Source organism: Myotis myotis, unplaced genomic scaffold (genome assembly GCF_014108235.1).
Source record: "Myotis myotis isolate mMyoMyo1 unplaced genomic scaffold, mMyoMyo1.p scaffold_m19_p_2, whole genome shotgun sequence".
Lineage (NCBI taxonomy): Eukaryota > Metazoa > Chordata > Mammalia > Chiroptera > Vespertilionidae > Myotis > Myotis myotis.
In genome coordinates, this window is record NW_023416324.1 from 82,517,872 (window position 1) to 82,544,158 (window position 26,287).

At 41.1% G+C, this 26,287-nt stretch overlaps 1 protein-coding gene across 3 annotated transcripts in view; it reads left to right on the forward strand.

Moving 5' to 3' along the window:
• Positions 1–26,287, forward strand: part of RANBP9 (RAN binding protein 9) — a 104,991-nt gene that overhangs the window by 55,345 nt on the left and 23,359 nt on the right. For all 3 annotated transcript variants that reach the window (XM_036349935.1, XM_036349934.1, XM_036349933.1), the window contains exons 3-6: positions 4,506–4,558; positions 5,717–5,884; positions 10,900–10,922; positions 24,307–24,491. In XM_036349935.1, coding sequence (XP_036205828.1) covers positions 4,506–4,558; positions 5,717–5,884; positions 10,900–10,922; positions 24,307–24,491 — 429 coding nt within the window. The remainder of the gene's footprint in view (positions 1–4,505; positions 4,559–5,716; positions 5,885–10,899; positions 10,923–24,306; positions 24,492–26,287) is intronic.

The window sequence follows — 26,287 nt, forward strand, 5'->3', positions numbered from 1 at the left end:
GTAACTGAGTCCCTGGCTTTCCTCAAGTTGCATGAGGTAGGCTCTCAGTAAGTCACCAGGTAGAGGTGAGTGATGTTTACCAGATTGATACAGGTTCAAACTCAGTAAGTGACAGTGCTGGTTCTGAGACCACTCAGCAAAAGCCTATGACTGGCCCTGGTCAAAACTTTCTAGTATGATTATGATTTGGATTGCATTGATTCTAAAGATCAATTTGAAGAGAATTGCAGCCTGAATAATATGGAGTCTTTCAGTCTCTACACATTATATATCTCTCCATTTATTTAAATCTTTTAAAATTCCCTTTAGTAATGTTTGGTAATTTTTAGTAAAGGTATTGCAGGTCTTATGTTCAGTTCTGAAGTGTTTTATATTTTCTGGTGTTACTGTACATGTATGTGTTTTTTAAATTTCCTTTTCCAAGTGTTTGCTTCAGTATATACAAGTACAATAGTAATCTTGTATCCTACAACCTTGTTAAATTCACTTAATTCTGATTATTTGTAGGTTCCTTGGGGCTTTTTAAATAAATTTATAAATGGTCATTTCTCCTACAGATAAAGTTTGTTTTATATCTTCCTTTTTATTATTTATGCCTTTTATTTCTCTTTATTGTGTTATTGAAATGTCTAAGATTGAATATAAGTAGTGACAGATGGCATTCTTGCCTTATTCTTCAATATTAAATATGCTAGCTGCAGGTATTTTTATAAATGTAGGTCGAGGAAGTTCCCTTGTATTTTTAGTTTGCTAAGAATTTTTATTGTGAATGGATGTTGAATTCTGTTAAATAAATTTTTCCTGCAACAATTTAAATGATCATATGTGTTTTTGACTAATTTAGTAAAATACATTGATTTGTGTTTGTTAAATCAACCTAGCATTCCTGGGTTAAACACTACCTGATGTTTATATATTATTATTATTTGATATATTTCTAGAATTCCATCTTAATTTACCTAGTGGCTTTTTAACTATATCTTTTTGAAGTTTTTAGTGTTTGCTCTAGAGATTGTATTATATACTAGAGGCTTGGTGCACAAATTCGTGCACGGGTGGGGTCCCTAGGCTGATCAGTGTGGGGTGGGGGAGCAGCCAGGGGGAGGGGCTGCGGACAGTTGGTGGCCGGCCCTGCCCCCGATTGGGGTGTTGGGGGCCGATTGGGGCCAGATCAGGCTGGTTGGCTGCCACAGTGCACATCATAGCCACCAGTCATTCTGGTAGTTCTGGTCATTCTTCCATTCCGGTCGCTGGGCTTTTATATATATAGATGCCTGTTTTCATAATCTCCTGAGAACGTTGTATCATTTCACATAAAATGTAGAAACTTACAATTATATAGGTTCATTGGCTCCCTCTTGTTTTTGCTGTAGTTTTCATATGTATCACATCTACATATCTTATAAATTGCATAATAAATGTTGTCTTTGCTTTGAAGAGTGATATGTTTTAAGAAGATTAAGAGTGAAATCAGTCTTTTATTACGTACCCATGTGTGAATTATTTCCAGTGCTCTTCATTCCTTTCTGAAAGTCCAACTATCTGATGTCATTTCATTTCAATTTGGCAGACTTACTTTAGCATTTTTCTTAGTGCAGGTGTGCTGGTAACACATTCTATTATTTTTGTTTTATCTAAAAACTAGAGGTCTGCTGCATGAAATTCATGCACTTAGGGTGGGGGGGGGGGTGGTTTCCTCAGCCTGGCCTGTGCCCTCTCGCAGTCCGGGATCCCTGGGGGGATGTCCGACTGACGGCTTACTGGGCCTAAGCCGTCAGTCAGACATACTTAGCATTGCCACGGAGGCAGGAGAGGCTCCCATCACTGCTGCTGTGCTCACCAGCCGTGAGCCCGGCTTCTGGCTGAGCGGCACTCCTCCTGTGGGAGCACACTGACCACCAGGGAGCAGCTCCTGTGTTGAGTGTCTGCCCCCTGGTAGTCAGTGTGCATCATAGTGACCTGTCATTCCACCATTCGGTCATTTGCATATTAGCCTTTTATTAGGTAGGAAATGCTGTAGATGAGGCCCCCTAGAACCATAAGAAATGCAAAAAATTCACTGTTAACTCATTCTCGAATTGCCCCCACTTAAAATCAAATCCCCCCCCCCCCCCCCCCCCAGTGGGGCATGTGCTGCACCTTGGGAACCACTGGGCTTGACACTTTTCCTCTCTGAGCTTCATTTCTGAATACATACGCATATACCATGGGAATTGTAATCTCTTCTCTGCCTACCTCACTGGGTTGTCATGAGGAGGTTCTGAGCTAATAAACCTAGAAATGTTTCATCAAGTAAGTGATGTCTAAACGAGAAGGGATTATTTTTAAGCTCATGGGTACCCTTGCAGGTAGCAGGTGCTGATTAGGGGAGGAGGGCATGATTGTTTCCTGGAACTGTAGCTATAGAAGCTTTGCAGAGGGTTCTGCAGGCCTTGGAGGGGCGGGCTCTGGCCAGCAGCCCCGTAGCAATGGTCATCCCTGGAGGCACTGGTGGGGGACAGGGTGTTAGGGGGGCACTAGGGGGGTGGCAAGACCGAAGGGGGAGTAACTGTCAAACCTTCCCACTTGGCGCCATTCTTTAAATTGTATGTGGCTGTTTCACAGCTGTATCTGCTCAGGGCAGGGCTCCAATCTCCTAGGGGGGCGGGGGGAGGGGGGGGGCGGGCCAGGGCGGAGCCAGGCGAGCTAGGAGGGAGGGTTTAGCCATGCCACCAGGAGGTTCAGCGCACTTTCGCACTTTCGCTGAGGAGATGGTGCTGCTGCTGGGAGAGGGGGTGGGGGGGGGGGTCTGACCCTGGGGGGCCGCTCAGGTCTGCTTCCACCCGGGTCTGGAGTTGTAGGGAGGAGAGGCGTGCTCAGCCCCAGTGGAGGGGGCCCGGCAGCAGCGGGCCAAGGGCCAGGTGTCTCAGGGGTGCTGATGGGTGGTTGCTGGTGTGCTATTGTTGTGGGCGCTCCTGGCGGGTGTGGCGGGACAAGAGATAGGGAGTCGGAGGTGTGGGCTGCAGTTACCCCTGAGGCTGGGTCTTCTCCCTGGCCAGTCAGCCTCCCTGTCCCCCTGGGGGTGCAGGGGCCAGGGTAGGGTGTTCGTCCTTCCCCCCAGTGGTGCAGGGACTGGGGTAGGGTGTCTGTGCAGGGGGATTGGAAGAGCTCCCATGGCTGCTTCCTCTTCCTTCTTTGCAGTCCAGGCTAGTGTCAGGCACTCTCCTCAGACCCCCGGGAACTTGGCTCCCGCCTGCCGCCCTCCCCCTGCTGTGAGCGCCCACCCTCCTGCTCGTCTGTCAGTATGCAAATTGGTCATTACTGGGACATGTAATGGACAATTAGCATATCACCTCTTTATATGTATAGATGTTTTCATTTTATTTTCATTCTTGAAGGTTATTTCCATGAATATAACACCCTGTATTGGCATGGGTCCCCCACTTCCCTTTCTGTACTTTTATATATTTCGTTCCACTATCTTCTGGATTTGATGTTTTCTTGTGAGATGTCAGTGAATATTCATTCAGAGTTGAGTAGATTTTGTGTACAGAATAACAGCAGCTAAAAATGAACATGATTTTATATTTTAATATTTTTAGAGGTCACTTAGTGTTCTAATTTTGAATTATCTGAAACATTCAAAAACAATGTTTAACCATTATAGGCATCTTCATATTTCTGATTTTAATGGAAATGGCTTCAGTATTTCACTATTGAATATTTTGCTTGCTCTGAATATATTTGGGAAAAAGTGTGTCATACTTAAGTAGTTTACTTTTATTCTTATTTTATTTGAGTTTTTATTAGGAATGGTACCTGAAATTTGTTAAATGCCATTTTAAGTCTTGATACAATCACAGTCAATTAGCTTTTTAACAAATTGGATTCAGATTTTTTTTTTTTTAGGTTTTCTTTTTGCTTCAGTACTGACAAGTGTATTGTTTTAGACTTTTCTCTTTTTGAACTATTTTTATCAGGTTTTATTAGTATTTTATAACACTTTAAAAATTAATTGCATACCTTAATAATTATCTTCTCTTGTATTTCTTTTGTGGAGATAATTTTCTTCTAGTTTCAAAAACTAATAATTGAGAGTCTTATGTTTAGGTGAGTTTTGTCAATTTGCCAAAACACTTTTCAAAAACCAATATATAGATACTCTATAGTATATACTTTTTAGTGTAATTTTATTAAGGATTTCAGATGTTTTTATATGAAATTGACATTTTTTCTAAGTATGTATCTGTTATTTTGTATGGTTGTGCGTTCTGGATTTTTACTGTGACCTTTCGAAACATTGGTTTAAAATCAATTTTTTAAAAATTGGTTTTAGAGAGAGGAAAGGAGAGGGGTAGATAGAAACATTTATTAGAGAGAAACATTGATCAGCTGCCTTTTTGCTATTTAAAGAATTGCAATAACTTTTTTAGCTATCCTATGAATTTCAACTTAGTATTGGTTATTTATATATAATATGACTATAATAATCTGCTTTTCTTCCTTTTTATTTTTTTTTTTAACAGTTACATGGGAATTGGTCTGTCTGCTCAAGGTGTGAACATGAATAGATTACCAGGTACAGTTGTAATTGAACTATATAGTATAGTCTCATAGATCTTTGTGGCTAAAACTTTGTTAATAACTTGAAATAGTAAAGTACAGTGATTTTTCTGTATTTTTAATTACCTGTACTATGAGTCCAAAGTAGAAACTGAGTTGTTAAAATAAATTGAAATTTTTTTGCTATTTGGCATAATTTAATACATATATACCATGCATTTTGTTTTATTTATTTATTTATTGTATTTTTGACTTTCAGTACATTGTCATACCAACTTGAAACATTTTAATGTGGTTAGCTCTGTTTGCTACCCAACACATTCTTGGCTTCTAACCCATTTTCAATTGTTTTTATTTCAGTTGTTAATATTCTCAGAATGTAGGCCTGATGTTAAAAGTAAATTAAGGAAGGTGTGAATTCAGATGTCAGACTGTTTCTCAAAACCATTATTAATCAGATGATTATATTTCTGGTGTTCTATTTACTAATGCTTAAAATTAATTTGGGGGTAAGCTTTTTGAAACTAGAAAGCAAAATAGAAAACTTCTATTTTATATTAAACTGTGCGTGTGTATATTTGTGCGTGTGTGTGTGTAAATCAAATCAAAGCAAAATTCCTTTGGTGTTTTACCGAAGGAAATACGCATGGAAAACGTGTCTTGCTTTTTTGTTGTTGTTGTTTAGGAGTCCTCTCTGTTTAATACATGTTTTTGAATTCTGTGTGTTGAGTTCATTTTCTTTAATGTTATTAATAGTGTGTGTGTATATATATATTATATTTTTATTTTTTTATTTTTACTGATATCAGAGAGGAAGGGAAAGGGATAGAGAAACATCAATGATGAGAGAGAATTGTTGATCAGCTGCCTCCTGCATGGCCCTCACTGGGGATCAAGCCTGCAACTGGGGCATGTTCCCTGACCAGGAACCGAACCCTGACCTCCTATTTCATAGGTCATGCTCAACCCACTGAGCCATGCCCAGTGGGCTATAAATAGTATTTTAATATAGAAATTATGTTGTGTAATTGTTGAGAATTTAAATGTACATTTGGGAATTTTATGTCTGTGTTATCTGTTGTACTCTTCTTATTTTTCCATAATATTTGTGGATAAATTGTAGCATAGTGGAACTTTTCATTTCATTGTAAATATACTGGAACTTTCTCTTTAGGCTGGGATAAACATTCATATGGTTATCATGGGGATGATGGACATTCATTTTGTTCTTCTGGAACGGGACAACCTTATGGACCAACTTTTACGACTGGTGATGTCATTGGCTGTTGTGTTAACCTTATCAACAATACCTGCTTCTACACCAAGAATGGACATAGTTTAGGTACTAACATAATGTATTGCATGTAAAATAACCAAATATTGTTATTGTACTTGCATTATGATAGTCTTCTTTATAAGTAGATGCCTCTGGAAGCTATTTCTTTGTTCCTTCCAGGTGAAAGTTGACAAAATGGTGAAAATTGTATTCTGTGCAGGCACATTGTATCACATGTATAGGGATAACTAAAAATAATTCCTATGCTCAGATATTTATTGTAATAATAGAAGTGTTTTCTGCTTTGCTTTGAATAAAGCCCTTCACCGTATGATTCAATTCTCTAGGTTAACAGGTGCTAAGAAATAGGGCTGTCAGTTTTTAGTCCAGCATGGGGGTAAAATAAAGGAAAAGCTTGATGCTACCAACCAAGTGAAGGGCACTGACACACTAAAGGTCATGCCTGCTAACAAAGATTGGTAAAGGATGGTGACTGTAAGTTCTGCAAAAGGGATCAGAATTAAAACAAGCAGATAACAGCAACACTTCTAAGAATGAAAGACAGGTAGGTGACTAATTAAGAGATAAATAGATTAATAAAAACATGAAGATACCTATTCATTGTAAGACTAAGAGAAAAATAGGGTTTTTAGTTAAATAGGAACTCGAAATACTTCAAATTTAAAATTATATATGGTTGTTACACTCCCATTTCATAGCAGTTCTTTTAGGTTTTTTTGTGTTTTGTTTTTTTTTCTCCTCATTATGGAAAGCATAAAGGGTAGCAAGATTAGTGTTTTAAAAATATAAAGGTTTCACAGTACTTTTACTGTTTGAAATAGCCTTGATTCATAGCAAATTATTTCTGATGAGATAAAGTGAAAGGAGTCAAAAACTGAGTAACCCCAGAAGGCAGAAATTTCAATCCTATATAATAGAGGCAATATGCAAATTGACCATCATTCCAACACACAAGATGACTGTCCTCATGTGGTCAAAGATGTCCTGCAGGGGAGAGCAGCTGGGGGGCACCAGGCCTGAAAGGGAAGGCAGTTGGGGGGGGTGATCAGGCCTGCAGGGGAGGGCAGTTAGGGGTGACCGGGCTGACAGAAGAGGGCAGTTGGGGGTGATTGGGCCTGCAGGGGAATGGTTAGGGCAGGGGTCCTCAAACTACGGCCCGCGGGCCACATGCAAATACAAATATTTGTTCCCGTTTTGTTTTTTTACTTCAAAATAAGATATGTGCAGTGTGCATAGGAATTTGTTCATAGTTTTTTTCTTAAACTATAGTCCAGCCCTCCAACGGTCTGAGGGACAGTGAACTGGCCTCCTGTTTAAAAAGTTTGAGGACCCCTGGGTTAGGGGGTGATCAAGCTGGCAGGCAGAAGCAGTTAGGGGCAATCGGGAAGCCAGGCAGGTGAGCGGTTGGGAGCCAGCAGTCCTGGATCAGGCCTAAACGGGCAGTCGGACATCCCTCGAGGGGTCCCAGATTGGAGAGGGTACAGCTTAGTTGAGCGACACACACACCTTCCCCCCTGCCCCCATGCATGAATTTCGTGCACCGGGCCTCTAGTTTACTTATAAACAGTATTTAAAAATTAGATTGCAAATGGTATGTTTAGACACGTAATATATATTCTTTAATACAAAAACTATTCTTTCCGTCATTTCAGAGAAAAATTCTAAATTTCTAAGTGTATTGGTAATAGTTATTTTTTATTAGTGTCTCAACATATTCTTAATATAAAGTGAGTGTCTTTATATTTATATTTGGCTTAAAATGCTTCCTTCTGATTATTAATATTGATTCTGAAGTCCTGTGTTATCTGACTTAAAGATTGTCTCAAGTCCACAAAAGATCCTTATACACAGTTCATCATAGAACAGGTTTTAATCCACTTGTATGTGGATTTTTTTCAGTAAATACATACAATACTGTAACTGTATTTTATCTTCTTTATGATTTTCGTAACATTTTCTTTTCTCTAGTTTTATTGTAAGAATACAGGATATAATACATATGATGTACAAATTATGTGTTAACTATTTATTGGTAAGAGTAGTGGTCAACAGTAGGCTATTAGTAGTTAAGCATTTGTGGAGATTCAGAAATTATATGTGGATTTTTAACTGCACAAGGGTCAGTGTCCTAAGCCCCTGCTTTGTTCAAGGGTTAAGTATTCTTACCAGTGTAAGAATGTTAAGGATGCCATGCAAATTTGTTGTGTATTTGTAATTTGATTGTTATAGCTAACTGGTTTCTATAAAGATACAGCCCCTTCAATTTATTCGTTGTTACTATTCTGGCTTTGACTTATCAAAGCAGTTAACTGGGGTAGTCTTAGGTGTCTTGGCTGCTAAAGATATTGAATATCTTAAACCAGGAGAAATCCTCTCTTAGGTATGACTTTGGGTTCAGATATGCAAAAGGCATATTTTAAAATTAAAATCAGTCTTTTACAGTTTTTTAAAACTTTATTCCAGAGAAATTTTATTTTGAAATATGAGAAGAGGTGATTTTGTTTTTTTTTCTGTTAGATTTTTACAGATATTTAAATCTTCTGAATAAGAAAACTTTTTAAAATGTGAGATTTTTTTTAAAGGGTACATAATGATGGAATTACATTCAATTTTTTAAAGTAAATTTGAGACATTTGACATTATTTATAAATTAATAAATATTTATTAAGCACATAGAGAGGCAGTATATAGTGGTTAATATGGTTTCTTTAGTTGCCCGATTTTGTCTCCTGGTTTAGGCCATGTGACCTTATGCAAGTTATTTAACACATTTCTGTACCTCAGTTTGTAAAATAGTTTCACTATGATGCCTACCTTTTTAAGGTTGTTAGACTAAACTAAAATGATGCATGTACAATTCTTAACTGATTGCCTGATACAAAGTGAGTGCTCAGTAAATGTTTGGCATCATTGTTTGCCACACTCTAGGCTAGGTGCCAGGGATGCAGTGGTGAAACATTGGTGAGCATAGTTATTTCTTTAGAACCAAATTTCTTTAGATGTGCCAAATCTGTCTCCTGTCTGTTTTTTCTAAAGTTTACTGGAATGCAGCCACATCCATTTTTATGCACTGTGTATGGCTGCCTTCCTGCTACGGTGGCAGAATTGAGTAGTTGTAACAGAGGCCATATGGCTTAAGGAGAAGGAAATATTTACTCTCTGGCTCTTTATAGGAGAATTGTGCTTACCTCTGGTCCAGAGTCTAACATTTAGAAGATAAAATATTATTTAGTTACTGTTCCTTGTAGTACTTCCCAAAGTGGATAAGTTTTACCCAAAAGCTGATACATCTTTAATTTCTGTCTCATGAAGGTTTTTAAAATATGTATTTACTATAAAAGGAGAAATGGAAAGGCTTTTATTTGAGAAACAAAGGAGAAACATTTCAATTTTTAGGTTAACGTAATTTGAAATTTTTTTACTTAGTTTTAATGAGTATCATTCATCAATTGAAGATCACTTTTCAAAAAGCATCTTGACAAATCAGGAAGTTAGAGATATAAAAAACTTGCTTTTTGTGTATTTAAATAATTATACCAACTTATTAAACTGGCATCTTTTTGTGGTCTCACTATTTATAGGCTTAGATAGCTATATTTGGCAGTGGTCAAAAGTGTTAACCTATGAAATTAAGTTGGAGTTTTCATGAGAGTGTTTAGTAAAGAGCGATTTGAGTAATTAATAGCAAAAAGGAATTTTTTACTAAGGGAATATAAATTTGGCAGTTTTGTAAATAGACATGTTTGAGGAAAATAATTGATTAGGCTTTTATGAAAATGGCAATTATGTTTGGTAACATTTTATTGAAATATTTATTCTTTATTGTTTTCTGTAAAAGTTTTCTGAAATTTTTAGAATAAATTTTCATAGTTGTTTGGCCCACAGTCACTTTGCTTTTCTATGAATGAAGCTAAAAGTAATCAGATTATTTCACCAGAGTGGCAGGGCATTAATTTACTAGTTTCAAAAAAGACTTTCACTACAAAGCACTATTTATACACATTTATTTTAAAGCATATATAGTAAAGATTTATGGTCAGTTTATCTTTTAACTTTAGTACTTTCATGGATAGAGTCAGTTTTCTGATGGTACAGTACAATTATATAGTTAAAGAATCTCAAGTGGGAAGGTAATTTAACAGAAATGCCCTCACTTTTTCTGTGGTGATCAGCACTGTAGGGGTAGTGCTGGTGTGGTCTTCCAATTTGTTTTAATGTGTGTTTAGACTGGAAGGTTTGATATTAACCCATTCACCAACATCACCCCTTGCCATTATTCTAGAACTCAAGTCTTTTTAAACATATGAATAAAGTGCTATAGGAACGTTTGGTTTATTATTTTCAGCTAAATAATATATTTTAATATTTTAAGGGAGATTATTAAATAACCACTTTGGGATGCTAGGAGACTTACTCCAATATTATCATTATTCAAGTGTATTTGAAGCATGACTTGAAACTGCTGTCAGAGGACATTCAAGAGAAATTCTCAACTGTTTACATCTTTATCCTTTGAAGGAGGAATTTTTTTTCAGAGTAGTCAAAGGTTATTCAAGAATATTCTTTTATAAGAAAATTTATTTTTTTAAAGAACAAACAGACTGAATTTTACATTGTTTACCTTTTTAGTGCAACATAAAATCTTTCCCTTCCAAAATTATTTAAAAGCTAAATCTAAGTGAGGAAGATTAAATGATAAGGTTGGATAAAGCACCGTGGATATTGGTCGAAATTCAAATGATTATTTTACAACTGATTTTCTTACATGATGTCTAACATAGCTTTGAAGACATATCTAAAATCATTTCAGAAATCCTGGAGTCAACAGCAGTACCCCCAAAATAAAATTGGTGTGTGATCTTGAAAAAGGGTCAGCATTCAGTCAGACCTGTTAGTGTTATTAAGAAAAAATCACTCATTATTTTATATTTGGGTTTTTAATTTTTTTTTCTTCTCTGCCTTTGCCATTCTTTTTTCTTCATTTTAATTAGAAATTTAGCTTGTCACCATAGTCTGCCTTTGCAAAACAGCTTCTAATGCCACCTTTTTTTTCCCTTCAGGTATTGCTTTCACTGACCTACCGGTAAGACTTGTGTTGTTGTTGTTTTTAAAAAAATCAGTTTTGCATTTTTAATTAAAGTATAAAACTAGTACTAAACTTGTTTAGAATGCATTCTTATTGACATTCAATTTATATGCTGTGCATAGACTAGAGATATTTCTCTAGTCACCATTGGTGTGGATCTTCAGAAATTAAGCTCCAAATTTCACTGCACACCATTGCACAAGGGAACTTCATTGTAGCTAAAAAATAAATCAGAATTTATTATTAAAATATACTTTTTAATGTCATTGTGTTTATTTTAAATATGTTTATTTGGTATTGGACTTTTTAGCAAGTGCTTGTACAGCAATTCTAGTCATTTTTTAATTTAGTGTGTATTGCACGCATACTGTGTGGCAGGTTCTGTGATATATCCGTCAAGAAAATAGTAAGGTCTCTGTCCTTTTAGAAAACTCAAGCTGGAGTAGTTAGAGAATAAACAATACATTAAAAATAAGTAAATTATAATATTTTAAAAGGTTTTAAGCACTTTTCAAATAAAGAGAATAAAGAGAGTGTGGGAATACCAAACAGAACACAGGATTTACAATTTGCTCACCTTTGGTCAAGGTAATATTTGAGCAGAGGCTTTTGAAGAAGTAAGGGAGATAACTAAATGGATATATAGATCAAGAATGTTCCAGGCAAAGGGAACAGTTAGGGGTATGGTACTAAAGCAGGAGCATGTCTGGTATGTTTGAAGAATAGCATGAAGTGAGGTAGAGAGACATGAGAAAGGCAGAGAGTAGTAGGAGATGAGTCAGAGATAATGATGGGTGTGGGGGTTGGCTAGATCATCTGGACCTTGAGGGCCATTGTAAGGACTTCAGCATTTACTTTGAGTGAAATACAGAGACATTGCAGAGTTTTTTAGTTATCATGGTACAACTTTAGTTTTCAAAGGACCACTGGCAGCTGGATGGAAAAATTAGGCTGGGGAAGGGAGGGGGGAGAGTAAGGGTAGAGACAAACAGACTTGAGCAGGGCTATTACAGAAATTCAGGTGAGGTGTAAAAAGTGTGATTCTAGATACCTTATTTACCAAATCTAAGGCTCTGTCTATACCAGGGGTGGGCAAACTTTTTGACTCGAGGGCCACAAGGGGTTCTTAAACTGGACTCAGAAGAAGGAGCTGCGGCTATGTTTCCCGACGTTGCCATGTTAACACTGCTGCTGGTGAAGGAGCGGAGAGGAGAGCAAGAGAACCCTCCGCTCTTTCGGCTCCGCTGGCCGGATAGAACAGCCGAACAGGCCGGATCCGGCCCGCGGGCCGTAGTTTGCCCACGGCTGGTCTATACTAATAAAAACATAACATGCTAATTAGACCAGATGTCTTCCGGATGTCCTTCCGTACAAAACCACGGTGGCTGGGGCCGAGGCAGAGTTCGGGACAATCAGGCCAGCAGGGGAGAGCAGTTAGGGGCGATCAGTCAGGCAGGAGCAATTAGGGGTGATCAGGCAGGCAGAGGGGTTAGGGGCGATCAGGCAGGCAGGTGATCAGTCAGGAGTCAGCAGTCCCGGATTTCGAGAGGGATGTCTGACTGCCAGTATAGCGGGATCCGGCCTAAATCGGCAGACATCCCCCAAGGGGTCCCGAATTGGAAAGGCTGCAAACCAGGCTGAGGAACACCCTCCCCCCCCCAGTGCACAAATTTTGTGCACTGGGCCTCTAGTATATATTATCCTATCTAATAAAAGAGAAACATGGTAATTGGCGTACGACCACTACCCTTCCCATTGGCTAATCAGGGCGATATGCAAATTAACTGCCAGCCAAGATGGCGGCCGGCAGCCAGGGAGCTTGAAACTAACATGAGGCTTGCTTGCTTCAGTGACGGAGGAAGCCAATGTTCCCCGCCTGCCTTGCCGGCCTATGAGCCTGCAGTTTAAGAAACATTGTCACAAATATAGAAGCTAAACAAAATCCCAGAAACCAGCTTTCAGCGAGCTGGGATCTCAGAGCTGGAGTTGATACAGAGTTTCGATTATAGAACCGAAACAAACCAGATACCTTCTTTCAGCAGTGGAAGCCTCAGAGCTGGAGCCAGGCTAAAGCCGGCCCACAATAAAAAAAGAAAAAGAAAAAAAGGAGCAGTTGGGAGCTTCAGTCCCAGCCTGAAAACAGCCCTCAGCCCCTCACCCAGACTGGCCAGGCACCCCAGTGGGGACCCCCACCCTGAAGGGTGTGTGACCAGCTGCAAACAGCCATCATCCCCTCATCGAGGCTGGCCAGGCACCCCAGTAGGGACCCCCACCCTGAAGGGTGTGTGACCAGCTGCAAACAGCCATCATCCCCTCATCCAGGCTGCCAGGCACCCCAGTGGGGACCCCCACCCTGATCCAGGACACCCTTCAGGGCAAACCACCCAGCCCCACCCATGCACCAGGCCTCTATCCTATATAGTAAAAGGGTAATATGCCTCCCAGCACCGGGATCAGCAGAGCCGAGAGGCCTCCTGGCACCGGGATCAGTGTGACAGGGGGCAGCGCCCAAAACCTCTGATCGCCCTGCGACTCTGTGTGTGACAGGGTGCGGCGCCTCAACCCCCTGATCGGCCCTGCTCTGTGTGTGACAGGGTGAGGCGCCCCAATACCCCTGCCCCACACGGGCCCTGCTCTGTGTGTGACGGGGTAGAGCCATAACCTCCCCATTGGCCCTGCCCTGAGTATGAGAGTGGCAGCGCCCCAACCACCTGATTGGCCCTGCTCTGTGGGTGATAGAGGGCGGCGTCCCAACTCCCCCACCCCCCACGGGCCCTGCTCTGTGTGTGATGGGGTAGAGTCATAACCACCCCATCTGCCCTGCCCTGAATGTGACAGTGGCGGTGCCCCAACCCCCTGATCGGCCCTGCTCTGTGGGTGATAGAGGGCGGTGCCCCAACCCCCTGATCCGCCCTGCCCTCAATGTGACAGGGGGAGGTGCCCCAACTCCCCTATCGGCCCTACTCTGTGAGTGACAGGGGGGAGCTCCTCAACCCCCTGATCGGCCCTGCTCTGTGCATGACAGGGTGGAGCTCCCCAAACCCCTGAGTGACCCTGCTCAGTGCATGACAGGGTACGGAGCCCCAACCCCCCTGATGGGCCCTGCTCTGTGCATGACAGGGTACGGAGCCCCAACCCCCCTGATGGGCCCTACCCTGAGTGTGACTGAGGGTGGCATCGCAACCTCCCAATCTGCCCTGCTCTGTGCATGACAGGGGAAGGCGCCCCAACTCCCCAGTCGTCCCTCCTCTGAGCCCGACCAGGGGCTGCACCTAGGGATTGGGTATGCCCTCTGCCACCCAGGAGCAGGCCTAAGCCAGCAGGTCGTTATCTCCCGAGGGATCCCAGACTGCGAGAGGACACAGGCCAGGCTGAGGGGACCCCCCCTTCCCCCGAGTGCACAAATTTTTGTGCACTGGGCCTCTAGTATATATATATATAAAAGCCTAAGTGGCCGTTTGACCAGTAGCTATGAGGCACACTGACCACCAGGGGGCAGACGCTCAACGCACAGGCATGGAAGCATGGAACAGACTGATGAATCTCAGAGGGAAGTGGGGAGGGTGGGAAGAGCTTAACCAAAGATATTATATGCATACTAGAGTCCTGGTGCACAGATCCATGCACCAGTGGAGTCCCTCAGCCTGGCCTGCACCCTCTCATAATCTGGGACCCCTCAGGGGATGTTGGACTGCTGGTTTCAGCCCAGTCCTCACAGGCCAGGCCGAGGGACCCCACCAGTGCATGAATCTGTGCACCGGGCCTCTAGTTGTAATATATGTATAACATATAACACTAGGAGGGGAAAACTAGCAAACTATAATTCAACTAGAGGCCTGGTGCACAAATTCTTACATGGGTGTGGTCCGGCTCACCCTGCCCCCAATCAGGATGCAATTGGGGATGGAGTGGGCCAGGGAACGGGGCCAAAGGCAGTTGGCTGGCCGTGGCTGGGGGAAGGGGCTGCAGGAGGGGGGGGGGGGGCGATCGGGGTTCAGATCGGGCCAGTTGGCCACTGTAGTGCATGTCATAGTGCCTGGTCGTTCCACCATTCCAGTTGCTGGGCTTTTATTTATACACACACACACACACACACACACACACACACACACACACACCATTCCAGTTGCTGGGCTTTTATTTATATACACACACACACACACACACACACATACATACATACATATACATATATATATGCTCTCTTATCACTTAGAATTTTTATTTTACATTTACCCATTGATCTTTGAGGGTACTTAATATATTTTTAATCAATATTACTTGTATGCCTAAAGATGATGAAATCATCATATCTAATAAAAGAGAAACATGGTAATTAGTGTAGGACCGCTACCCTTCCTATTGGCTAATCAGGGTGATATGCAAATTAACTGCCAGCCATGATGGCGGCTGGCAGCCAGGCAGCTTGAAACTAACATGAGGCTTGCTTGCTTCAGTGACGGAGGACTCCAGCGTTCCCCACCTGCCTTGCCGGCCTATGAGCCTGCAGTTTAAGAAACATTGTAACAAATATAGAAGCTAAACAAAACCCCAGAAACCTGCTTTCAGCGAGCCGGGATCTCAGAGCTGGAGTTATACATTGTTTCGATTATAGAACCGAAACAAACCAGATACCTGCTTTCAGCAGTGGAGGACTAAGAGCTGGAGCCTCAGACCTAAAGCTGGCCCAGAATAAAAAAAATAAAAGGAAAAAAGAAGCAGTTGGGAGCTTCCGTCACCCGCCAGCCTGAAAACAGCCCTCAGCCCCTCACCCAGACTGGCCAGGCACCCCAGTGGGGAACCCCACCCTGAAGGGTGTGTGACCAGTTGCAAACAGCCATCATCCCCTCACCCAGGCTGGCCAGGCACCCCAGTGGGGACCCCCACCCTGATCCAGGACACCCTTCAGGGCAAACCAGCCGGCCCCCACCCGTGCACCAGGCCTCTATCCTATATAGTAAAAGGGTAATATGCCTCCCAGCACCGGGATCAGCGGAGCCGCGAGGCCTCCCGGCACCAGGATCAGCGTGACAGGGGACAGCGCCCAAATCCCCTGATCGCCCTGCGGCTCTGTGTGTGACAGGGGGTGGGGCCACAACCTCTCTATCAGCCCTGCTCTGTTCTTGACAGGGGAAGGTGCCCCAACCCCCTGATCAGCCCTGCTCTGTGCCTGGTACGGGGGAGCTCCCCAACCCCCTGATCGCCCTGCGGCTCTGTGTGTGATAGGGTGCAGCCCAACCCCCTGATCAGGCCTGCTCTGTGTGTGACAGTGTGCGGTGCCCCAACACCCCCCCGCCCCCCCCCATGGGCCCTGCTCTGTGTGTGACAGGGTAGAGCCATAACCTCCCCATCGGCCCTGCCCTGAGTGTGACAGGGTGCAGCACCCCAACCTCCTGATCCGCCCTGCTCTTTGTGTGACGGGGCGGTGCCCCAACTCCCCTATGGGCCTTACTCTGTGAGTGAGAGGAGGGAGTTCCCCCACCCCCTGATCGGCCCTGCTCTGTGCGTGACGGGGGAGCTCCCCAAACCCCTGATCGACCCTGCTCTGTGCGTCACAGGGTATGGAGCCCCAGCCCCCCTGATGGGCCCTGCTCTGTGCGTGACAGGGGGCAGCGCCCCAACCCCCTGATTGGCCCTGCTCTGTATGTGACGGGGTGGCGCTGCAATCTCCCCATCGACCCTGCCTTGAGTGTGACGGGGCGGTGCCCCAACCCCCAATCAACCCTACCCTGAGCGTGACTGAGGGTGGCATCGCAACCTCCCGATCCGCCCTGCTCTGTGCATGACGGGCGGCACCCCAACTCCGCAATCGGCCCTGCTCTGAGCCCGACCAGGGGCTGCACCTAGGGATTGGGCCTGCCCTCTGCCACCCGGGAGCAGGCCTAAGCCAGCAAGTCGTTATCTCCCGAGGGGTCCCAGACTGCGAGAGGGCACAGGCCGGGCTGAGGGGCTCCCCCCTTCCCCTCGAGTGCACAAATTTTTGTGCACTGGGCCTCTAGTAGCAATATAAATTGACTAAAGTGTTTCCCAAACTTCTTATGTTCAGAGTCCAAGTTCTTAACACTTTTTTAATGTTGATGTCTGTGGTTTTATACATGACGTTGTCCTCTATGCCATCAAGAACATTTCTTAAGAGTTCTCCATTATGTCTGGTATTTTCTTCTAAGCTCCTGATTGCATTGTACAGGTTTTGTTGCTGTCACTTTCTTAATATTGCCAGAAAGTATTAACCACAGGTTTTCTGACAGTAGCCAGGACTCTTGTATTCTTTTCTTAGTTGGCTTATTGACTAAAATGTCCTAGGGTAGCAGTTTTCCTGTTTCATCAGGAAAAATAATCAAGTCCCAGATTTTTTTTGAGAGCTCATTTTTTAACAATTCACACCTGTGCCGGCAGTGACAGTTGCATCATAACAGCTGCCTGGCCAGATGTAGGGTGCCATTGATTATAAGACACATTCCAGTTTCAGGGGTGTTTTGAGATGACAGGATACTCAGAGGCAGAGAAAAGACATCTAAGGTATAGATTATTAATATCCCTCAAGAAAATCCTAGAAAAACAGAAGAAATCAAAGCTATAGAAAAAACTTCGCTAACCCAAGAAAATTCAGAGTCTACAGACCAAAATTACCCACCAAGAAGCATTATTTAATAAGTAGTGGTGGAACAAGTGTTTATGTTAAAAATATATATAATCTTAGGATTTTGTTTTATATTTATACCACAGTAAGTTCCAGATGGACTCAAGAGTATGAATAAAAAATAAGTATTTTTTTAAAAATCCACTGTAAACCAAGAGAATTTTTTGATGAATTAGATGTGAAAATATGAGAATCAGTATCTAACTTCAAGATTTTGGACCTGAGGCCCCGTCTGGGTAGCTTAGTTGGTTGGAGTGTCGTCCCATATACCAAATGTTTGCTGGTTTGATCCCTCTCTCTCCCCCCTCTCCCCCCCCCCCACCCCCCCGTCCCCCTGTCCACCCTTCCCCCCTTCCCCTCTTCCCCTCTCCTCTTCTCCTCCCCCTCCCCACCCCCCTAAGCTTGTCCTCCCTACAAGGATTAAAAAAGAAGAGCATCTTTGGTGAAGGGGGTAGGAGGGAAGGGTGGTTGAGCATAGGTGTGGATCGTGGTAGGTAGGTTGATGTTCAGAACCATTGCAAGCGTTTTGTAAGTTTCATTTGGAATTGGTTAAAGGACTTACCGGATGGATTTTTTTTCTCTCTTTTCGTGGCACTAAAATAAAATCAACTTGTCAGAGTGAGCAGATTCTTTGTTTCTTGGTAGATGGTGATCATTTATTTGGAAAAGGCTTAGCTGGTTGTGGACATGTTTTTCTTACCTTCTAACTATTTTTTTGTCCCACTTTAGAATCCCCAGTTATGTTTTGCCTTGTCTATAATTAACCAGTGGTGATACTCAGTTTGTAACAGTGAGTAAAGTGGTGATTATGGTGATTGTGGTTTGGAGAGTTCTTTATTTTTATGACTGAGATCTTCTGGGACTTACACATGCAACATACCATTCTTCTACTTTAAAAAGGGAGGAAAAAGTCTTCCCTTAAAGAGACCACCAAACAAGTATTTGTATGTGTTTTGTACCTGTGATGTGTCACTCTTTAGTTGTAGCATTAAATCCTGGTAGAGAGTATGTATATTTACAGAACAAAAAGTTTACCTAGACCAGTGATGGAGAACCTTTTGAGCTCGGTGTGCCAGCATTTTGAAAAACCCTAACTTAACTCTGGTGTTGTGTCACATATAGAAATTTTTTGATATTTGCAGCCATAGTAAAACAAAGACTTATATTTTTGATATTTATTTTATATATTTAAATGCCATTTAACAAAAATCAACCAAAAAAATGAGTTTGCGTGTGACCTTTGACACGCGTGTCATAGGTTCGCCATCACTGACCTAGACTGTATTAGAGTTATCATGGAGCACAGGGTGTTTATACAACTTGAAAACCTTAGATCTACTTCAGAATAATGTTTCTTCCCCAGTTTGCCTCACCAGTTTGAGAAATGTCCATTTATAAACTGACTAATTCAGTATGGGATTTAGTAAAGTTCTTTTGTTATAGAAGCATTTCTCATTTAAAATAATCCAGCTTTCCAGTTCCTTAGGCTGATTTGAAATCTTTTTATAGATACATTATTTGCTTTTATTTTCATAGAAAAAATATTTTAAATGAAATAAAGCTTATGCTATAGAGAATATGATTTTATTGTATATATTTAGCTTTTGAATAGTATCTATTTTTTCCTAAGGCAATAGAAATGAGGAGATCTATTTTTCTATTATCTTATTAGAGACTTAAATTATTCTCACTTTTGTCTAATTCTACATGGGCAGGAGTGATTTTTGTGTTGTTGTGTTGTTGTTTTTTGTTGTTGTTGTTTGAGAAACAGTTTCCTGGGAAACATTGTTTTACATAAATCCATAATTGAGATACATACTACAACATGGATGGACCTCGAAACGTTATGCTAAATGAAAGAAGCCAGTCACAAAAGACATACATTGTATAATTCTGTTTATACAAAATGTCCAGAATAGGCAAATCTTTAGGATCAGAAAGTAGATTAATGGTCATCAGAGTTACAGTGATGAGGAATGGGGAGTGACTGATGGGTATGGGTTACTTTTTTGGAGTGATGAAAATGTAAATTTGATAATAATGATGTACAACTGTACATCAATGCTGTACAACTCTGAGTAAACCAAAAACCATTGCATTGTTATATTCTACTTTTAGAAATCTATAATCTTGCAATTTAAGATTTCTATTACATTTTTTTAAAAATATATTTTTATTGATTTCAGAGAGGAAGAAAGAAGGAGAGAGAGATAGAAACATCAATGATGAGAGAGAATCATTGACTGGCTGCTTCCTGCAAAGCCCCCTACTGGGGATTGAGCCTGCAACCCAGGCATGTGCCCTTAACTGGAATTGAACCCGGGACCCCTAAGTCTGCAGGCCGATGCTCTATCCACTGAGCCAAACCAGCTAGGGCTATTACATTTTTTAAATTTATAGTTTACCAGTTAAATGCTATGTCCTTAATTCCTTTTCCTCAAATTCTTTAGTTTTAAGGTCGAGTAAATGATATTAAAGCTTAGTTACTTTTCATTGAGCCCACCTGACTTTAACAAATTTTCAGTATTATATCACTTTCTGATTACAACAGTGATATATAGTTTTAGTATGCAGATAATAGAAATGTTTAGAAATACACAAATGTGCCAGCCTCTTTAAATATGATGACTGTGTTACCTTGGGTATATATCCTTTCAAATCTATTTCTAAACTTATGTTAACCAGTATGTCCATTGTATAAATGTTTACAGAAAAGATGGGGTTATAGTTTATGTACTATTCTATAGCTTGCTTTCTTCATTTAGTAATATATATTGGGCATCTTTGTCAGTGTACACATTTTTTTACTTATTTTGTTTAATTTTATAATTTAACATTTATTGTGGCATCTTAGGATCTGTGGTCTGTCAGAATTTAATGGGCAGTGTTATTTCTTAGACATAAAATAATGGCATATCATAATTATTGGAGTCCGGGTTTCGGTCAATGTCCTATAAATGGACATTCTTTTTAGTTTTTTATTTGCAATTACAAACAGTGCTATAGGACACATATCCTTGCATATGTTTGTTTTTCTATAGGATTAAATTGTTACAAGTGAAATTGCTTTGTCAATTTTAATAGATTTTGCCAAAATTTCTTTTTAAAAGATCAGTTTACATTTCTGTGTACAGTGGAAGAGAGGGCTTATTTTCTCAAACTTCATCAATACTTGAGTATTCTCAGTCTTAAATCTTAACCTGATGTGCAAAAAAAAAAATCAACTTGTTTTTATTTGCATTTTTTAAAATTGAACAAAGTGTTTTTATTGTAATTGAACTAGTAATCTTTGTCTACCTGTATTATGAGAATTTTTTATATTTGAAGTGATCCTTTCTCACATGTGTGGCAGATATTTGTTCTATAAAGTTTATTTTTCTTGACCTTTATGGCAGGTTTTGTCATAGGGAAGTTTGAAACTTTTTTTTAATCTAAAATGTTTTTGTCCCCCCCCCACCCCCCCCAATTTTGTTGTTCACACTATTACTGAAACCTTTGTATGGCACATTTTTTATCAGAGTATTCATGAATGCTGATTTTTGTAGTATTGATCTGAGTTCTTTTCCTGAATTTGTTAAGAAAAATTAAGATTAGCAAACCATTTTAAAAGCATCTCTGTTTGGACGTTGCTGAACATCAGAATTATAAACTCTGCTTAATGAATAGGATTGCTTTTTATTCTATTTATATCCTTATTAAGAGCCTTGGCTTTATATCTTTTTGTTCTAAAATACATCATAATTTTGTAATGGGTTTTAGTGGGAAGAATACTGTGCTATAAGTAGAGAGACCTGAGTTTTTTCCCTGTGTGTCATTAATAAGTGGTGTTCTATTGGATAAATTCCTTGAACTCTAGGTCTGTTTTCTCATTGATGAAGTGGGAAGGTCGTAGTAAATATTTGACTTGTTTTTGGCTTAAAATTCTAGTAACTTTCTAGTTTTGTTGATTATTAAGAGTCAGTGCTTTTTTGTGCATTGCATTATCATTTCTCCCCTTAACCCGATACAACTGTATTTCTCAGTGTTTTAACACAGTACTCTTGTTTGTGATTTGGTTGCTCGGTTGTTCAGTTGTTTTTAAGCACATTCTTCTAGCTTTTTACTGTGAAATCTGTTTAAGCATCTTATACACAAATTATGCCCAATCATCTTTACATAATTTTGTTCAGAAAATATTTGTGATAATCAGTAAAGCAAAGAAATAAGACACAGAATGAAGATGAAGTAGGATTTGGAGTTTTAAGAAGAAAAATTGGACTTAGATTTGGTGTCAGATAAACCTATTCCAATCTTATCTCTGCCATAGTGTAGAAAGACCATGAGCAAGTTAATTTGCCCCTGAGTCTCAATCTCTGTAGTTTTATAATTGTAAACAGTAGTAATTACTTCACAGGATTATTATAATGACTAATCACAGCCATTTAGTAGACATTTAGTAACTCATTCTCTCTTTAGATGTAACAACTAGTGATAGAGCCAAAAGAAGGACTTTGATTTTTTTGTTTGTTTGTTTTTGTATACTTGAAGCTATTAAATTGATTAGCCTCAAAATCTTGGAGTATATCTAAATGCATTTCTTTATGAACTTTAAATTCATCCTTTTCCTTTCTTGAAATATGTGCATTTGAGTTTTTTATTTTTATATAGAGAATCCCCTCTTAATAGTACTGTGTTTTGCTTATAACCATCTATCCTATCTAATAAAAGACAAAAAGGGTAATTGACTGTACCTTCGCTACGCTTCCCATTGGCTAATCAGGGCGATATGCAAATTAACCGCCAACAAAGATGGCGGTTAATTTGCATACTAGGCTCCAAGCAGTGGAGCGAAGCCAAACGTACCCAAAGCCTGCCGAGCGGCGAGGCCTCATGGCACCGGGATCAGCGGAGCCGGGAGGCCTCACGCCCCTGGGATCAGCGGAGCCACCAGGCCTCACGGCCCCAGGATCAGTGGAGCAGCGAAGCCTGACGGCTGCGGGGAAGGGGTGGGGGGAGTCTCTGGCCAGAGCCCAGCCAGAGCGAAGGCCTGGGTCCCGGGTGCCAGAGGAAAACTGGTGCCAGCAGCCAAGGGAGGGGAAGGCCTATTGCACGAATCTCTTCATGCAACAGGCCTCTAGTATATATATAAAAGCCTAAGCAATTGAACAACCAAATGATGGGTCGACTGGTTGCTATGACGTGCACTGACTACCAGGGGTCAGACGCTCAATGCAGGAGCTACCTCCTCGTGGTCAGTGTGCTCCCACAGTGGGAGTGCCGCCCAACTGACCAATGGGTACCAGACACAGGGCTCACAGCTGGTGAGTGCCGCTGTGGTGGCGTGAGCCTCTCCCGATAGGGACTGACTGGGCGCGAGCCCGTGGCAGGTGCAGTGGGGCCGGGATGAGCAGGAGCGGTAGGCAGGAGTGGCAGGAAGCGACAGACTGGCAGTTTCAGACCATTCCCTGCAGGCCATACTGAGGGACCCCACCAGTGCACGATTTCGTGCACCAGGCCTCTAGTCCTTTTATAAAGGCATCCCAAATAGACAAATAAATGAAATTAGTAAACTTAAAATAGCACTTGCCTAGTTAGGATTGTACTTTTGTGGTAACTAGCTTTCACATTCATTTCTAGAAATGCATCACATATCCTATCTAATAGTAGACAAACATGGTAATTGACTACACCTCCCATGGGCTAATCAGCACGATATGCAAATTAGCCACCAACAAAGATGGCGGCTAATTTGCATACTGCAGGCAGGGCGGGACAGCGCCATCCCGCCTGCCCTGCCGCCATCCGGGCCTGCTATCTGCGACCAGGGGCGGCGGGCATCCGTGTGCGACCCGATCCGGGGTGGCTGGGCGGGCCAGTGTCGATCAGCCAGCCCGCCCGGGGAATCCTGTGTGCGACCCGCCCAGGGCATCCTGAGTGCGCCCCAACCCCCATCTGCCACCTGGGGAGCAGGCCTAAGCCAGCAGGTGGTTATCTCCCGAGGGGTCCCAGACTATGAGAGGGCACAAGTGGGGCTGAGGGACAGCCCTCACCCCTCTCCCCAACCAGTGCACAAATTTTTGTGCACCAGGCCTCTAGTATCATATATAAAAGGATAAACCTGAGTTATGTATTTATACTTGAATCTCTGTAACTAGTATATGGCTTTCTTTTCTTAAATCCTCACCCAAGGACATATTCATTGATTTCTTTTTTCTTTTTAGAGACCGGGGCGGGGGGGGGGGGGGAGCATCAATGTGAGAGAGAAACAATCAGTTGCCTTCACATGGGCCTGGACCTGGGTCCGGAATTGAAACCAAGACCTTTCAGTGTATGGGACCCATTCTAACCAACTGAGCCACACTGGCCAGGACCTATATGACATATTCTTAAGAGCAATTTATTATTTATTAAAAATTTGTTTTCATGTGGTCTCTGAACAAATAAAAAAGTATTAAGGTTGTCTCTCCTTCCCTCCCTCCCTCCCTCCCTCCCTCCCTCCCTCCCTCCCTTCCTTCCTTCCTTCCTTCCTTCCTTTCTTCCTTCCTCCCTGATTAGATTACAAGAAATGAGATTTTTCCATCCGGTATAGATTGTATTTTAGAGTATTTGCTTTTAGTCTTCTTCTACTAGTTTTGGATTGAGATTTTAAAATATTTACAAACAAAATTAGTAGTTCTGTTATTTTAAAGAAATAGCATTTGAAAGAATGAATGTCTTTAACATAAAAGGGAGAGATGCTTAGCGAAATGTGTTGTCTTACAGCCAAATTTATATCCCACCGTTGGGCTCCAGACACCAGGAGAGGTCGTTGATGCCAATTTTGGGCAACATCCTTTTGTGTTTGATATAGAAGACTACATGCGGGAGTGGAGAACCAAAATACAGGCACAGATAGACCGGTTTCCTATTGGAGATAGAGAAGGAGAATGGCAGACCATGATACAAAAGTAAGTGAAGAAATTTGAATGGATATTATTCAAAAGTACTTTTTTATAAAATACTAGAGGGCCCAGTACATGGATTCATGCACTGGTGGGATCCCTCGGTCTGGCCTGTGGGGATCAGGCTGAAACTGGTTCTCCGACATCCCCCAAGGGGTCCCAGATTGTGAGAGGGTGCAGGCCAGGCCAAGGAATCCCACCTGTGCACTATTGGGACTGGGGAGGGACCGCAGGAGGGCTCCAGGGCATGTCTGGCCCATCTCGCCCAGTCCCGATCAGCCGGACCTCAGCAGCAAGCTAACTTACTGGTCGGAGTGTCTGCCTCCTGGTGGTCAGTGCGCGTCATAGTGACTGGTCGAACAGTCGGACACTTAGCATATTAGGCTTTTATTATATAGGATGTTATTCTTTTGGTACAAAAGAATATTTTAATCTCTAAAAATAACTCACTTTATTTGAACAATTAAAAATAATGTTTGATTTGAACATACAGAATAGTATGTTAGTCTGACTTATTAATTTGATGGAAGAAATAAAGTGACACTATATCACTTAGGTTAGGGTAATTCATTTTCTAGCATTAGTAATAGCATTTAATGATTTCCATAGGTTACATGATTCAGCTAATAATACTGCCAGTGCAAAAGATAAATTCAGAAAGATAATTTAGATTGAATAATTCAGGATCATGTTTTTTGACATGAATTTGACTATGTTGTTCAGTAGTTTAAATATTTATGGGGAAAAAATAATTACTACCCAATAAGAATAAGTATCAAAATAATGATAAAGTTTATATACTGGACTACAGACTTAATATGTATATTTGAGTTTTCAGGATTTGGCTACATTTTTCTAGTGAATGAGTTATTCTGTAAAAATAATGTCTGCTATTTTTTACTAATATCCCTTTTTTGCTAAATATTTTTTATCATGTAGATTTAGGAAGGTTCTAATTGCTCCTATTCTAAATAGAAAAATCTGACCAATAACCTCTGGCTTAAGAAATTTTTAAAAATCTTATGATTATTTTAATGCCATTTGCTTGTATGTGCTATTATTAGACATTTAAAAGGAGGTAAAGGAAATAAAGCCAAGGAACAGTGAAGGTGAAGTTAGGATCCTAAGTTCAGGATAAATACTTAGGATCCAGTTAATAGCAGCAGGGGAGGGTGGGCAGCAGCAGAGTACACACTGGGAGTCAATAAAAGTACTGTAAAATGAATAACCTCTCATTTTTTACCAAAAATTTTCAATTTGTTTTATTAAGTTACTTTTTATGAAAAAGTAGAATTTCATTATGGAAATCAGGAAAAATAATTCCTATGACAGTCACCTTTTTAGACTTACCTTTACTGAAAGGCTTAAGATGACACCAGATATCAGTAGTACTAAATGGTAGCTTATAAAGCTTGAAATAGTATAAACTTAAAAATGAAATAAACACCAGTAAGTTTAAATAGTCATTTTCACTACTATAACCAAAGAAAATGACGAATTCTTTCAGATACCATCAATCTGACACAGTTCATCTTAAACGTCTTTATAATTGCTTTGAACAGGCTGAAATTGAAAAATCTAATAAAGGTTTTTGTGTGTACCTTTTGGAGGAGATAATGATTGGAAGATATGTTGATGATTCTGAAAACATGCTTCTTCACTAGAGCAATTATCATCAGGTATTGCAGAATCTGCACTAGTACTTTTGTCCTGCAGTTGAAAGAATAGTGAACCCTGACCCAGAATCTCATAGTTGCCATGAATTAGAGCTAGGTAGGATAAGTTCCTGGGGTCACTGCCCT